Source organism: Abramis brama (genome assembly GCF_963993115.1).
Source record: "Abramis brama genome assembly, chromosome: 23".
In the NCBI taxonomy this organism is placed as follows: Eukaryota; Metazoa; Chordata; class Actinopteri; order Cypriniformes; family Leuciscidae; genus Abramis; species Abramis brama.
The window spans coordinates 625,886-643,385 of record NC_139985.1 but is presented as its reverse complement, the minus strand read 5'-3'; the positions used below and the strand labels follow the sequence as shown (position 1 = coordinate 643,385).

The window sequence follows — 17,500 nt, the reverse complement described above, 5'->3', positions numbered from 1 at the left end:
CCGCCGACACAGGTGTGTGTTCACGACCCGCCGACACAGGTGTGTGTTCACGACCCGGCACAGGTGTGTGTTCACGACCCGCCGACACAGGTGTGTGTTCACGACCCGGCACAGGTGTGTGTTCACGACCCGCCGACACAGGTGTGTTCACGACCCGCCGACACAGGTGTGTGTTCACGACCCGGCACAGGTGTGTGTTCACGACTCGACACAGGTGTGTTCACGACCCGGCACAGGTGTGTTCACGACCCGCCGACACAGGTGTGTGTTCACGACCCGCCGACACAGGTGTGTGTTCACGACCCGCCGACACAGGTGTGTGTTCACGACCCGCCGACACAGGTGTGTGTTCACGACCCGCCGACACAGGTGTGTGTTCACGACCCGCCGACACAGGTGTGTGTTCACGACCCGGCACAGGTGTGTGTTCACGACCCGCCGACACAGGTGTGTGTTCACGACCCGGCACAGGTGTGTGTTCACGACCCGGCACAGGTGTGTGTTCACGACCCGCCGACACAGGTGTGTTCACGACCCGCCGACACAGGTGTGTGTTCACGACCCGGCACAGGTGTGTGTTCACGACTCGACACAGGTGTGTTCACGACCCGGCACAGGTGTGTTCACGACCCGCCGACACAGGTGTGTGTTCACGACCCGCCGACACAGGTGTGTGTTCACGACCCGCCGACACAGGTGTGTGTTCACGACCCGCCGACACAGGTGTGTGTTCACGACCCGCCGACACAGGTGTGTGTTCACGACCCGCCGACACAGGTGTGTGTTCACGACCCGCCGACACAGGTGTGTGTTCACGACTCGACACAGGTGTGTTCACGACCCGGCACAGGTGTGTTCACGACCCGACACAGGTGTGTGTTCACGACCCGACAAAGCCGTGTGTTTACCACGGTAAAAGCAGCAAACCATTCCGTGGGATCCGGCGCACCACCATTTAATCTGATGAGGACGAGCTCAAACCGGCAGGTAAAAGCTTAAACACATCCGGCTGTAATCCTGCGCTGAGCTCTGGACAGAACATGATCAGTGTGTTCACTGCGCTGGAGTCAGTCCGACAGCAGAGAGTCCCTGCACACCAGAGTTATGAATGAAGGAGGTCGTCCGGATTCACTTGCTCAGGGTTCCCATCTGGAGACACACACACACACACACACACACACACACACACACACACACACACACACACACACACACATCTCGCTCGCCCAAAATAGATGGCAATTTGTATCCCTGTACACACTCACAGGAGATCCTCTAATGCTGCAGAAAGTGCACTACTTAGAGCGCCAGTTACTGCTGTCAGTGTAAAGAGTGAGTCTGTGTGTGGATTTATCCGCTCCCCGAGGGCCGGCGTTGTGCGTCAGGGACGAGTGGGAGATTAACAGTGTGTCATTCTCTCTTTCAACATGGCGAACAGAAACGCAGCATCTAAAAGGGCTTCACCAACGCCTGAACCGTCGTTTAGCGATGCAGATCAACACTTATAGACTGCGTTTGCTTTACTAGCGCCCACATGCATTACACCCGACAGCACAGAAATCAGGTCGTGAGATAAAGCAGGAGCTATTCTGATGCTAACAGAACTGTGTTCATATGGAGATTAGTGCTGGTTTTCTTGGAGAGGCGAAGCTGCCATTATTATAAAGAGAAGATCACTAGTGGTGCAGCATTTGGGTTCACTGACGCCGATGTTAAAGGGAACCCCAGGAATTAAGACTGGATGGCTTTATATAACGTAAACGATGTCTCTTACTGAAATATGTAGCGCACACACACACACACTGCTCTCGATACATCATGGGAAACACACACACACACACACACACACTGCTCTCGATACATCATGGGAAACACACACACACACACACACACACACACACACACACACACACACACACACACTGCTCTCGATACATCATGGGAAACACACACACACACACACACTGCTCTCGATACATCATGGGAAACACACACACACACACACACTGCCTCCAGCTATCACAGCTCATGCATCAGATAATGGGACTGACGGCTCAATCTGAACATTTTCTCAATTGGATAAAAATAACTCGATGCACTGATGTTTACAATTACATTCATCTAACGAACATGCCTGTTCATTTACTCTTCATGTCTCAAACTGGCATTTGGTAACACTTTATAATAAGATCCCCGTGGTTAACACTAGTTTATGTGTTATCTAACTGCGTTCGCACTGGAGTTTCACACAGAATCTGTGATTGAGGTTAGTTTAGGGTAACTTACACTCTCACACACACACACACACACACACACACACACACACACACTGCACTCTGATCCTCACAGCTCAAAACACACACAGGTCACAAAATCGGCTCATTTGTCTAAACGCGTCACATGACCTGAAACACGACGCCTCATTTCACCAAATTCTACAGCAGAATCACACGCATCTTCTGACTCAATGTCAGGATGCATTTCATTAATCTCAAATTAGAGACAAAAACTGTGAAGTTATAAATATGCTTATATTTCTTATCATTCCATTTAATTAATTCTGATTAAAAATGGTCTTATCATGAAAAAAGGTTATCATGATGCATTCCTCCTCTATGACATTTATATTGCTGAGTATGGACATGAATTTTACGATTCAATTCTATTTTGAATCACACGCTTGCAAATCGATTCGATTCTGATTTTGATTCATTTAGTTCCAGTGACTCACATCAGTCACAGTACGGCAAATCTCTCAACTAACACTATAAAGAGAGTCAGTTGGTACATTACTATAATATTGAAAGTTAATATTAACTGATTTGGCCATTTCTATAAAAATAACGCTATAATACTAATTTTATAATTACATAATTATGTTTCTACACCAAATCATTTTTAAAAATGTAAACATTTAAAAGGTGGCTGTCATAAAAACTGATTTATTCAAGCATTCATTAAAATATAAAACCATTATAATATAATATTACAGTTCTAAAAATAATGAATATGTAATATAGTGCGTATAAGTATCAGAACGCTCATCTCTAGAGTTATTTTTCTAGCTGACTATCGAGTTTCTGATCATTGAAAGGCTTTTCTGAGATAAATGTGACATTATTGTTCTCAAGCCGTTTTATTGGTTTTACTGATTGATGGATTTCAAATCAAAAGTAGCAAAGCACAGAGATTATTGCTCTTTACTGGACGGGAGGCGCTTCAAAGTGTTCGTTCATCGGCTGAAAGCAGCGCAGACTGAAAGATCAATTCTTGGGTTTTAAGAATCAATCTAGAAATCAATATTTCTTACCCAGCGCTGGAATAATCCACTTTATTCTGCAATACAAACACAAGCTATTTAAGTCAATGTGCGAGACTTCTGATTCATTCGCTGCTCTACGCAAATAACAAGAAAAACAAAGTGCAGTAACTATTAAAACTATTTCCACTACAAGCCAGTGTTTATTCATGCGATAATAAAGGGAAATAATATGATACCAAATACCAGTTTGCAATGTAAAACAGGCATTATAACAACATTCCACAAGTTACAAATGGCCGTGTTGCTCTTACATTAAAAATAAAGTAGATCGTGCCAGTAGTGTGTTCATACTAAAAGTTACGAAAGAGAAGATTACAAACAGCAGGAGGGATGATGTCGTTATCAGGCGTGGCGAGTTGGACACTTCATGCACTCGATCATCACAGATATGATGTAATATGTAAACAGTAGATGGAGTGCATAGTGTACATCATCAACGAGTGCTGTGTTAGCTTTTAAAGGGCTGGTTGATTATGATTTGACTTTTCTAACTTCAGTTAGTGTGTAATGTTGCTGTTTGATCATAAACAACATCTGCAAAGTTACAACTCAAAGTTCAAAGCAAAGGGAGAGATTTACTTTTACAGAAATCGCTTCTTAAGAACTACAACAAACGGCTGGTAGAGACTACAGTGAGCTTCTCCACGGGTTAGTGACATCACCAACCCTAAAATTTACATAAACCCCGCCCCCTGAACACGATTTATAGATTATCTTGACAGAATATGCTAATCAATGACTAGTAGATCGTTAACTCCACATCAGCTGCATAAACTCATCAACTAACCGTTCAGAAATGTCCTGTTGCTTCTACATGTCACTTCTAGAGTCTCTCCATCTTTGTCTGGTTTGAACATAAAAGGCTAAAGGTTTTTGAAATCTTAAGTGCGTGTCTGAAACACACACACACAAGCTCTTGAAGCTCCGCCCCCTGCGCCGGGAGCAACGGCTCATTTGCATTTAAAGGGAAACACACAAAAACGGTGCATTTTTGCTCACCTTCAAAAAGTGACAATTTAAACATGTTATATAAAAATATCTGTGGGGTATTTAGAGCTGAAACTTCACACACACACACACACACACACTCTGGGGACATCAGAGACTTATTGTACATCTTGTGAAAGGGCATTATAGGACCGCTTTAAGGATGCTTTAGTCTGAGATGGTGAGTTGTGAGCATACGCCCTGATCAACGCTGCTTTCCTCGTGTGACAGTGATCCGTCAGGGAAGATGCAGGGCGTTCACCTGACACAACAGGCAGGAGCGCATACCTTCACGTACAAGGGCAGACTTGCCTTTACGGGCCATAAACACACGAACACACACACAAAGGGTGGCGTTACTGGAGCATGTTGGGGCCTAAAGCTGCTGTACTGGTTCTTACTTACAGAACACACACTTTTCCAAACGACTGCTTTTCTAAGGAGGAAAAAGAAAAGTCACGGGGTCTAAAAGCACCAGTGTAATTTCAAGCTGAGAGTTAATTGGTTATTAGCTGGAAATCAAAGTACATGAATTGAGGAATAAGCCAAGCAAGCAGATTAAGGGCAGATTAGGACTTTACTTGAGCTGTTTAATAGGAAATAAGTGCATTTGTGAGTGATTCAGTTCATGAGTCACACAGCTTATGTCAAACCCAAAGAGGAGCCAGTGGGAAACGTCAAACACACGGCGGACGCGAGGAAACCTGAGCGCGCAGAATCCCAGCGGTCATTAGCAGATCTCAGATGGCACACACACTCACACACAGATGGCCACGCATTCACACACTCCAACGCGCACAGACAGACACAAACCAGAGGGAAACCCGGGCTGGATCAGTGATTTACTTCTGTGACTGACTGGCTACGTTTACATGCAACCAAATAAAGCGTTAGCAATCGCACTGACGGCTCGACCGCACTGACGACTCGACCGCACTGACTGACGACTCGACCGCACTGACGGCTCAACCGCACTGACGGCTCGACCGCACTGACGGCTCCCATCGCACTGACGGCTCGACCGCACTGACGGCTTCATGTAAACGCCTTAATCGATCCGATTAAGATTCCGATCGCACTCGCTACGTTTACATGCACAACTCTTGATTCAGTCGGACTGAATTAATTCTGATTGATGAATCTGAATGTAGTGTTTACATGAACACTAAACATGTGATCGGGTTGATGTGTGTGTTTATATGTCACAAGCTTCATATCGGAATAGATGTTTTTGACATGCGCTCACTGCACAAATATACAGAGTTTCCTGATGTCTGCGCATAATAACTATTGAACTGTTGTGCCGCTGTTTATATTTATCATTATATTTATATTATTTAGAAAAGGAATAAACTATGCTCTTTGTCTCTAAATTATGATTGGAAATGGATAAATATTAAGTTGTTAACACACGTTTCGCGTTCATGTAAACACTACATTGGGATTCACCAATCGGAATGAATTGAGTCCGACTGAAACACAAGTTGAGTGTGTGAACGCAGCGAGTGAGTCAGAGAGAGCCAGAGACAGAGGCAGAGCTTCGGAAAACTGCAATGGATGCCAGAAAATAGGGAAAACAGGGTGAATGTAAATGCAAAGTGTAGGAAAATGTGTAATGTGTGTGTCTGAGAAATGGACGTCCAGACGGGACGAGACCAAACAAACAACCAATGAGTGTGAGTGATGTGAGATGTGGACGGAGAATCACACGCTGGCCTGACATCACTGCCATTCCCAGTCAAAACACACACACACACACACACACACACACACACACACACACACACACACACACACACACACACAGGCAGTCAAAACACAGTTCCTGAACATTTCCGTCCTCTCTGTGAGATCTGGATTCAAATGTTGTGGCCTTAAAGTTCAGCGATTGTAACTCTGACTCTGTTTAATTTGGGCGTTGAGTAAATATATGTATGGACTGCCAGAGTCTCCGCTCAGGACACGCTTCTCATTCTCATGTACTTTAACTTCATGTAGTAAAACAACTAAAACAGCAAAAAAATAATAAAAAGACGAGTGCTAGGCAATGATTAATTGCATCCAAAATAAAAGTGTGTGTTTACATAATGTGTGTGTACTGTGTATAATTATTATATATATATAAAAAAAATACACACATATGCATGTATTTAAGGAAAATGTGTTATTTATATATAAAATATTTATATTTTTATATATAATGTAAATTATGTCTAAATATATATACAGTATCTACATGCAAATATTTCTTAAATATGTCATACATGCATATGTGTGTATTTATATATACAAAATAATTATACACAGTATGATGTAACACACATTATGTAAACACAAACTTTTATTTTGGATGCGATGAACACTGTCACTCATGAACATGTGGTTTACACCCAGTCCGTGAAACCGGTATAATTTTGAAAGATATGGATTTTGTGGCCTACCGCACTAACAAGAACACACTAGTGGACAGTACGTGAGCATCCGGACCCGTCTCTAGTAGCGTTAAAGCGCTGATGTGTGTGAAACTCCAGCTTATCCTCGCTGGTCAAGCCTAGCATCCCCGTTTCCCAGCCGAGGACACGACACTAGCGGGAGCGTCAGCAGCGTGAGTCACGAACATCAGCTCATCTGTCCTGTTCCCCAGCATCACACGAACACAGCGCTGCCTACACACACTCGCTTCGGCTGCCAATGGCCTTTCAGTTCACGCGCCACGTCTCTGACTTCAGGTGCAGGAGCCTACATGCAAACCCAGAGATTACACTCCTTTCAATCGATTGTCAAGGTGCTGGAGGGCGATTTCAACATATGAAGCCTCTCCTACACGCGGCGCCCACACACGGCTATGAAAGGCATGCTGGTTACGAAAGAAACCCAACATCAGTCAGGATCTCCTCATCTACACACTGCCTTCTAGAGATGTCAAATGCATCCGTACTTTGGTAGCAATCGCACACTGAAATACAAATGTACAAATGTTATGATTTCAGTGCTTCCTCAAAATCATAGACGGACAAATGCATGTAAAAACATCCAAATTTAGAATAAGCTGTTTTTGAGCGTCTCTGTTAAACACTCTGTTTTGAAAGGCGAGACTCGGAAGTAAACGCCCACTGCTGTGATTGGCTAACCGTTTTGCATATTTAAATTATTTTCAATATCCCTGGTGTGGAATTGTTTTGAAAACTTTCGATGTTCGCTATATTTGTTCATTTTCACCTGATTACAGGGGCGTAAAGTGACTTTAGAAAGATGGTAGCGTTGTTATTTCATTTTTACACAGAGATTTGTAGGTGTATTAGTTAAATCTGTTGACTTTATCAAGCTTTGTTTCATTATACGCCAACGGTGACAGTTCAGAAATGGGAAAAAGCACAGTTTGCATGCCTGTAACTGTGAAGTATTAAAGATATCTTAGCCATTTATGTTTGGCTTTCTGCAGAAAAAATATTAACAAATCAAAAAATTGAGCCAGGAAAGTTTCCAAAACTTGGATGATTTGACATGGAATGACGAGTATGTATTTTCGAGGTGGTTATTACATTATATTAGTGTTTAAACGAAGACGCTGCAGAAAGGTGTACATAGTTGAAACAATTACGCACATTACACATGCTTGGTTGTGGCAAATAAAGTTTAAATACTTGGTTACAAAACTTTTAATGGTGTTTTCGTGTAAACAAATTATGAATGAATATACCATCTTTGATCACACTGTCGTTCTTATATTCATCGTTCATAGTTTTTGAGTAAAGAGAGTACATATCAAACGATCTGTGTCAGATAAAGCATTAGCGACACATGGTAAAAACACTGTTACTCGCCGTCGGATTCAATAACTGTTGTTTTCAGACTCTCTGAAGAGCCTGCGTCACACGGGCTCTTGTTTAAAACTGAATCGGCAGGAAAATGAAGAGTTTCTTACTGACACAATCTGGAACTTTGTTTAAAAATAAAGTTCATCCACGCTTTCTTAATTAGGATCGTTAGGATCTCACGGAAGGCAAAGCAAAGACTGTGTTTTTCCTCAACTTGGCACTTCTAACCGTTGGTGGGCGGGGCTAAAGAGGCGATGATGCAGAAGTGGGCGTCGATCTTCTTTCGTTGCACTATGATGTCATAATGTGACAAAATCCGAAATGAGTAATTCAATAAAAGCTGTTTTTGGACTAATGAGGAAGTTGAGCTCTGAAAGATACAGAATATTTATACAAGAAAATTTGATTTGGCAGTTCATGACCCCTTCAATTGAGATTTCTGCTTCTTTTGTTTATTTAAGCAAAATCGTCTGCGCTATTTGCAATATATCCAAGCATGAATCTCGGTTATACTGTGTTTGCGTTCGTATTGTAGCTCAGAGGTTGCGTAATTGCATTTGTTCAGCAGCCACAAAGTAATTTTTGTTGGTTTAAATATTAAAATACATGAATACAATTTTGAATTATTGTAATCAATGTTAGGAATTTCACTGTTTTAGCTTTAAAGCTTTGACCAGTTTTTATAATGTAGCGAGATAAGGTCAAATAATAAACCTCGAGTTGATGTTTTCTTTGTGCTCACATGAAAATGCAATAATTCTAATGAAATGTAAAAAGAATGATTAATAATTGTAATTAGGATTTTTGAGAAAAACACTCGTGATTATTATATAAATCATTATAGTGCGGCTCTATGGTGAGATATTAACAGCTAGTTATATTTTAACTTGTTTTAAGTGAATGCAAACAGGCCTAGCAAAAAAAAACTACAACATCGGATTGATGCATTTAAATGCCTGTAAAACTCATTCAATGGTCACGTGTACATTTGTTCTATTGTTTTACGGTTTCAAAACCACAATCAACAATCACTTCATATATCCAGTGCTGATCTGACGATTGAAAGCCCCGTGAGTATTCTCTCCTCACACTTCCTGGTTTGTCCTTCATTCAACATGCATAATAAAACATGGAGCGACTGTTCGGACGTCCGGGGAAACGACCCATAAATGCCAAAGACATTCCCGAAGCATTCATTAATCAATCGCTGCCCTTTAGGTGTAAATATCTCATCTCAATCACAGAGAAGTGTGTGTGTGTGTGTGTGTGTGTCATGGGCTTACAGGAGGTGAAGCAGGACATCGAACAGAAGATCAGCCTCGACTGCTGGAGATCAAGGACAGACAGTCCACACTATATAGTCACAGCCAGACAGTCCACACTATATAGTCTACACTTGATAGTCACAGCCAGACAGTCTACACTATATAGTCTACACTTGATAGTCACAGCCAGACAGTCTACACTATATAGTCTACACTATATAGTCATAGCCAGACAGTCTAGATATTCACAGCCAGACAGTCTAGACTATATAGTCACAGTCAGACAGTCTACACTATATAGTCACAGCCAGACAGTCTACACTATATAGTCACAGCCAGACAGTCCACACTATATAGTCTACACGTGATAGTCACAGCCAGACAGTCTACACTATATAGTCATAGCCAGACAGTCTAGATATTCACAGCCAGACAGTCTAGACTATATAGTCACAGCCAGACAGTCTACACTATATAGTCACAGCCAGACAGTCTACACTAGACAGTCTACACTATATAGTCACAGCCAGACAGTCTAGATATTCACAGCCAGACAGTCTAGACTATATAGTCACAGTCAGACAGTCTACACTATATAGTCACAGCCAGACAGTCTACACTATATAGTCACAGCCACAGTCTACACTATATAGTCACAGCCAGACAGTCTACACTATATAGTCACAGCCAGACAGTCTACACTAGATAGTCACAGCCAGACAGTCTACACTATAGTCACAGCCAGACAGTCTACACTATATAGTCACAGCCAGACAGTCTAGAAATTCACAGCCAGACAGTCTAGACTATATAGTCACAGTCAGACAGTCTAGACTATATAGTCACAGCCAGACAGTCTACACAATATAGTCGCAGCCAGACAGTCTACACTATATAGTCACAGCCAGACAGTCTACACTAGATAGTCACAGCCAGACAGTCTACACTATATAGTCACAGCCAGACAGTCTAGATATTCACAGCCAGACAGTCTAGAAATTCACAGCCAGACAGTCTAGACTATATAGTCACAGTCAGACAGCCTACACTATATAATCACAGCCAGACAGTCTACACTTGATAGTCACAGCCACAGTCTACACTATATAGTCACAGCCAGACAGTCTACACTAGATAGTCACAGCCAGACAGTCTACACTATATAGTCACAGCCAGACAGTCTACACTCGATAGTCTACACTAGATAGTCACAGCCAGACAGTCTACACTCGATAGTCTACACTAGATAGTCACAGCCAGACAGTCTACACTATATAGTCACAGCCAGACAGTCTACACTATTTAGTCACAGTCAGACAGTCCACACTATATAGTCTACACTTGATAGTCACAGCCAGACAGTCCACACTAGATAGACACTAGCCAGACAATCTACACTCGATAGTCTACACCAGAGAGACACTAGCCAGACAGTCTACACTCGATAGTCACAGCCAGACAGTCTACACTCGATAGTCACAGCCAGTCTACACTCGATAGTCTACACTAGATAGTCACAGCCAGACAAAAGAGTTGTTTAGCGTTTAAGGACTTCCTTGTAGTTTTGATGATGGACTGTCTCAAAGCATCATTCAGATATGCAGATGATGCAGGCGATGGTGACAGACTGATGATGTAACTGCACTCCTACTGTGATGTCATGACGAGAAATCACAGGAACAAACTCACAGAAACATCAACATGTCACACCAGAAGCTTGATTTTAGGGCCATGAAGATTTCTGCAATGTGACATTACTTTCAAGACAGTTAATGTTGAACGCTTTCATTTTAGGTTTTGTAATTCTCTTTATGAAGATTCATTGTTACGGTGTTAAATCCTGAAAATTATGCTGTTCATACACACACACACACACAAATATATAAATATATACATACATACATACATACACGTACACACATATATATAAAATATTATGTATTATATATATATATATACACATACATATATACAGTATATATATATATATATACACATAAACAGTATATATATATATATATATATATATATACACACACGATGCTATAATGCAAAAATATCTTAATGGTGCTACAAACAGTCTTCTTTATGCAACATATAACTTAATTTTAGTGTGAAAAGGCTACATTTAGAATTACTCAACATGAAGGTTGTTTAAAATCTCAGTGGAAGACAGGAATGTAAAAAATGTGCAGAATTCCTGTCAAGAACATGTCCTGGCCATATTTCATAGCAAAAATGAAGAGATAATATTTTCTCTGTTCGTTTCGCAGTAAAGGCGGCTTCTGATTCTGAATGTAATACGAGGAGAGGAGAGAATGGATTTAGGAGAGAAACTCAAGTTTTTGTGCTGCTGCGTTTAATGTGTGCAGGGTTGTGTGTGTGTGCGCGCGCGCGTGCGTGTCTAACGTCAGCGCGCGCGAGAGAAAAACAAGCCCACAAATGTCTGATTGAGACTTTTGGCGGAGAGCGTTCAAAACACCTCAGAAAATAATAACGGTCGCAAAAGGCGCGTTACCTGCAGCTCGGCCCGTTCCACCTCCCATTGGGCTCGTTCCACCTCGAAACGGGCCCACTCGTGCTGGAGAAAGTGTAAGATCCCCGGAATACTGTACTGAGCGCGGGCCGTGTCCCCGCCGTCGCCCGGCTGAGGCGCTTTCGCTCCGGGAAGGACCGAGTTGTTGTTGTTGTTGAAGAACACACCGGGGCCCGCCTGCTCGTCCATGGCCAGGCCGGGAATCGGAGGTCTGATCGACCACACGGACACTAGATTTCGTCCGATCGCTCGCTGAAATATCCGCCTCAGAGCTCGAAGGGAAACGGGCTCACTCACCGCGAGCTGCTGCTGTCACTTCATGACGTTTCCGCTAGTTGTATTCGATTCGCGAATGAATCGTTCTTTTGAACCGATTCGCTGAACCGATCGCGTAGAACCGAACCGCAAAGTGGAATGAAGAAATGGCAGCTTACTAATAACATGGATTTGAACGTTTCAGTTTTTAGCTTGAATTTGAATAGATGTATAAGCGTATATTTTAGTGACATCTAATTTAAATATACATTAAGACATTTTTATCCCTTTTAATGTCTTATGATACAGAACATTCAAATCTCATGATTCTAGAACTTTTATTGTTCATTGTTTATTATGTCGTTTGCTTGTTCTTTCCCGTAAAGCACTTTAAACTGAACGATTCAGTTTTTAGCTTGAATTTGAATAGATGGATAAGCGTATATTTTAGTGACATCTAATTTAAATATACATTAAGATATTTTTATCCCTTTTAATGTCTTATGATACAGAACATTCAAATCTCATGATTCTAGAACTTTTATTGTTCATTGTTTATGTCGTTTGCTTGTTCTTTCCTGTAAAGCACTTTAAACTGAACGATTCAGTTTTTAGCTTGAATAGATGGATAAGCGTATATTTTAAGTCAAGTCGCCTTCATTTATACCGCGCTTTAACAATATATAGACTGTGATAATAGGAGCTTTACAGTGATAATAGGAGATTACAGTAACAGAGATTGTTTTGGCTTTACAGCAGCTCTAGAATAAAGTTATTGTCCAGATAAAGTTAGTTTTTGATTGATTATTTTAGTGACATCTAAAATAAATGGAAATTAAAAACATTTTACCCTGGCTTTCTTGTAATGTCTTATAATACTGAACATTCAAATCTCATGGTTTAGTGCTTGGTTATTGTGTATTTTTCTTCTTCTTGCCTGTAAAGCACTTTAAACTGCATTGATTTGTTTGAAAAAGTGATATATAAATAAATTGATTTGATATTTTTTATTATATAATTTATATACTTTTTTTTAATCACATTTTATTTTAATTGAAACTGATTTATGTATGTTAGCATATTCTGAGGTATAGCCTACTTTATTTATATTTTAGTTTATATATTTACTATATATTTAGTATATAAAGTTAAACTAAATGAGAAATGTTGCCTTGGCAATTATATGAAATATAATACTTTTTTCAGTTAAAGTTTATTTTAAGTAATTAATTAATTTTATTGTTTTAATAATAAACCTGCAGTTCGTGTAAAGGCTACTTCTATGATATTTATATAAGAATTAGAAAACATTTTTAAAAATGATTACCCATAAATGTAAGGTGAAAACAAACACAACATATTATATTTTGAGCATGTAGGAAATGTAGGCTATCAAAAACATAACTGGGGATAAAATGACTTCCACTAAATAACATAAATACACTAAATTTATGCAAATATTTAACCAAATATTTATCAAACAACAAAGTCCATGATAAATGCGCGCATGTCTGAATATGCCTCAAAAGAACAAAACCATTCAAACAAAACGTTCGAACGAACCGATTCGTTCAAATGACTCGCACTTCTCAACGCTGGTTTCCGCTCGTTTCACGCCCACAAGCAGGTCAACAGATCGCTGTGAGCACGAAACACTCTGATTGGACAGAACAAACAATTTGCACTGTGAGTAGCCAATCAGAGACGAGTGCACTGAGCATGCTGGGACTTGGAGTTCGGATGCGTGTTATTCTTTTTTCCGCCAAACCTTCTCATTGCTAGTTTCAGAGTTTTTGTTTATTGATAGCGGTTAGCAATCCTCTAAGCACACAAGGAAAATAAATACTAATGAAAATACAGATTTGGAGATTTTAAACACAATTTTACTACGAATAAAATAAGCCATATGCAAATGAACACCAGCACAATAATTAAATGAAAGAAGGCAGGTAATATAAAATGCATGTTATTAACATTACATAATTGAGAGTCAACCAAATGCTGGTGTCATATTTTCACAATGGATTCATTTGTGATCATGTCATGCACAAACTGTTTACAACACTACAATACTAACCTCTGTTTTGCACACACCCTGAGAAGGTCAAACCCGTGAACAACACAAAGATCCATTCAGACCCTCATTTACCTGCAACACTTGAGGAATGTGTATCTTCATCCTTATTAGTGTGTGTAGACAAAAAGACTTATATTAAAACAACTCAATAACTGCATCCTTATTATTGTAGACAACTCAACAACTGGAAACAACAACAGTTTGTATTTTTATTATTATTTTAAACTCTTGATTTAATAGTGGAGTGAAGGTGGTAAAGCGGCAGCGTGCGTGACCCGTGACGTCACAGCCGGCGCACTATTTAATTAGTGTTAGTGCGCTTCGCCAGTAATTAATACGCGCACAGGTCAGTGGAGCGACACAACATGCCTCCGTTTGAAACAACTCCACATCCCAAACCGTTCAAACAGAGGAAGAGTTTAGGTATGTGTCTTTATATCATACAAGCATTAGACGATCTGTTGACATACTGTCAAAATCAAATGTTGTCTTTGTTTTTTCTAATGTTGATTACCAACCAGCTACGAGGAAACACGAGGTGGCTGGAATCAGAACTAAATTTCCAACTAAAATCCCGGTAGGAAAAGCCCAGTTCTGTATGTGTATATAGCTAGTTTATCTATTATTGGCTTTTTGCCTTAAATAATGTGTATTTCAGGTGATTATTGAGCGATATCAAAGAGAGAAGTACTTACCGCCTCTGGATAAGACAAAGTTCCTCGTGCCGCAAGAGCTCACTATGACACAGTTCGTCACCATCATCAGGTGAGGAAACCCCTTCACAACTTTAATTCTTTACTCAAATGTTTTTTAAAAACAACTTCTGATTCTGTCTATATTTCTTAGAAATTCAATTCACGTTTGTGTACCACTTCTTACAATACCACTAATGTCTGAGTCTGACTGTTGGCGCGGACAGTGTTTAAAATTACCTCAGAAAATAACGGTCACCATAGGCGCGCGAAACTATAGTTTCAAAAGGCGCGAATGTATAGTTTAAAAGCAGCTTAAGCTTTTTGGCTTTATATAAGTTTTAAAAAAAAGTGCCTAAAAGTTTATATGATTAAGTAATGTGCTGTGGTAGTAGATGGATATTATTCCATGGCTCAGAGTTCCCACACTGCAGTGAATCGCTCGAGGCGTCAGCTGATCGTCACCTGGCTGGATTTAAGGACTTTCTCACGGTGTGGGCTTTTCCCATAGACTGGTTTTTCCTCACGTCTGATTTGATTTTTCTCAGGAATCGAATGACCCTGATGCCCAATCAAGCGTTTTACCTGCTGATCAACAACTCCGGCATCGCCAGCATGTCTCTGACCATGGCTCAGCTCTACAAGGACCATAAAGATGAGGATGGTTTTCTGTACATGACCTACGCCTCTCAGGAGATGTTTGGACACTGCGAGGCTTATAACAACAGGTGATGAGTGCAGATGGGGGCTTGTTCATTTACTTCACTGAACTGAGATATTTAAGTCTTTGTATATAGTGTTAACTTTTTAGGTATTTACTTATCTTTCTAATGTATGTTTTAATTGTCTAATAAATTCTGTAATTCGTACATCGGTCGCTAGAGGGAGACTTCTGTTCTTTCATGTTCTGCAGAAGTGTCCTCAAATATGCCTGAGAAATAAAATGGTCAATCTTTCATTGGTTAATCATGTGGTGATTTAAAAAAATAAAGGATATTGTTCATGTTTGATGCTAAACACTTGCATTTTTTTTTTCTGAAGACAAAGACATGCATTTATAAAGATGTTTCATTGCCATTAAAGATTTAAAAGCAAAACTTAAGGTCACTTTTATTGCAGCAGTTTAAATTGGTGCAACTATAATCAAAACCCTTCGACCCTCAGCAGTACACACACACACACAATCATCGGTGGTGCAAAAGCAGTTCAAAGATTAACAATTTGTATGCCCAAGTATAGGAAGTTGACCTTTGATTAACCCATAGATTATCAATCACTGAAATTTCTCAATACTTGAGTCACTTTTTTCAAAAACCCTTCGCACGGTGATTCCAACAAGTCCATGAGACTAAACACTGAATTTTCCATTGTTTTGGCAAAAAATGTGTTGACTAATTCCTACTTTCAAATTGCATGAATTAATTTCTCAAATACAACCAAACCTCTGTACCTGCAGGCCAACTTGCACATTTACATTTTTCAAAATGGTTAAACTCGAGTTCAAAACTGAATACGACCACAATCTGCTACAATTATACAGTAATGCCATATTTAAATCAAATTTAAAAATGAAGTGTCATCAAAAGTGATGAATTATGGAAGAATGACTTGCATATGAAGTGTTTTGAAGATGCTAAGGAGAACTGAGTTTTGAAAAGTGATCCAGGAGAGATGTGTCTTAAACGGTGTTGACTAGTTTGATCCTGTAGAAGTGCAGCAGCTGTGATGAACCGTGGCCTATAGGTGGCGCTCTTGCTGTTCGAGATGACCTCAGTGCGTCACCTGTGGGCAGAGTTAGAGATTTAGCCATGAATTCACTTCATACGAGCACAGAGCGTCTCGTTTTGTTAATGAGGATTATTTAGCTATTAGTTTCCTGGTGGATTAATGTGTCCGCCTGTAGATGAGTGTGTCTCTCGGCCTGTGTTTCACACACACATCTGATCTGACGAGGAACACACACATGCCTATGAACATTTGACTAGTCTGATGTTTTGTTTCATAGATTATTTTCAGTGGATTGTGACAGAGCATCTCTTGAATATTCTGTGCATAGACAGATAAATAGATGCATCGAAGACTGATAGAAGGATAGATAGAGCGATAGAAGGATAGATAGAGCGATAGAAGGATAGATAGAGTGATAGAAGGATAGATAGAGCGATAGAAGGATAGATAGAGCGATAGAAGGATGATAGAGCGATAGAAGGATAGATAGAGCGACAGAAGGATAGATAGAGCGACAGAAGGATAGATAGAGCGACAGAAGGATAGATAGAGCGATAGAAGGATAGATAGAGCGATAGAAGGATAGATAGAGTGATAGAAGGATGATAGAGCGATAGAAGGATAGATAGAGCGATAGAAGGATGATAGAGCGATAGAAGGATGATAGAGTGATAGAAGGATAGATAGAGCGATAGAAGGATAGATAGAGCGATAGAAGGATAGATAGAGCGACAGAAGGATAGATAGAGCGACAGAAGGATAGATAGAGCGACAGAAGGATAGATAGAGCGACAGAAGGATAGATAGAGCGATAGAAGGA

General features: G+C 40.4%; 2 protein-coding genes and 1 long non-coding RNA gene across 4 annotated transcripts in view; 1 reads left to right on the top strand and 2 right to left on the bottom strand.

The window, feature by feature from the left end:
• The window catches only part of strn (striatin, calmodulin binding protein), a 47,598-nt gene extending 35,336 nt beyond the window's left edge, over positions 1-12,262 (bottom strand). Inside the window, exon 1 of the mRNA XM_084101286.1 lies at positions 11,911-12,262. Coding sequence (XP_083957412.1) covers positions 11,911-12,117 — 207 coding nt within the window. The 5' untranslated portion in view covers positions 12,118-12,262. The remainder of the gene's footprint in view (positions 1-11,910) is intronic.
• A 2,039-nt stretch (positions 12,263-14,301) lies between these two features.
• map1lc3c (microtubule-associated protein 1 light chain 3 gamma) lies at positions 14,302-15,910 on the top strand. Of its 2 annotated transcripts, none has more exons than XM_084101728.1 (4): positions 14,302-14,683; positions 14,782-14,837; positions 14,919-15,025; positions 15,501-15,910. In XM_084101728.1, the coding sequence occupies exons 1-4, from the start codon at positions 14,626-14,628 to the stop codon at positions 15,682-15,684; spliced, it is 405 nt and encodes a 134-aa protein (XP_083957854.1). In that variant the 5' UTR covers positions 14,302-14,625; the 3' UTR covers positions 15,685-15,910. The 2 variants fall into 2 exon arrangements, with proteins under 2 accessions (XP_083957854.1, XP_083957853.1); XM_084101727.1 differs by having other exon boundaries at positions 14,508-14,683; positions 14,770-14,837.
• Positions 15,911-16,039: 129 nt separating this feature from the next.
• LOC311074827 overlaps positions 16,040-17,500 on the bottom strand; it is an 18,242-nt gene continuing 16,781 nt past the window's right edge. The window contains exon 3 of the long non-coding RNA XR_014604372.1: positions 16,040-16,734. This is a non-coding gene — a long non-coding RNA (uncharacterized lncRNA). The remainder of the gene's footprint in view (positions 16,735-17,500) is intronic.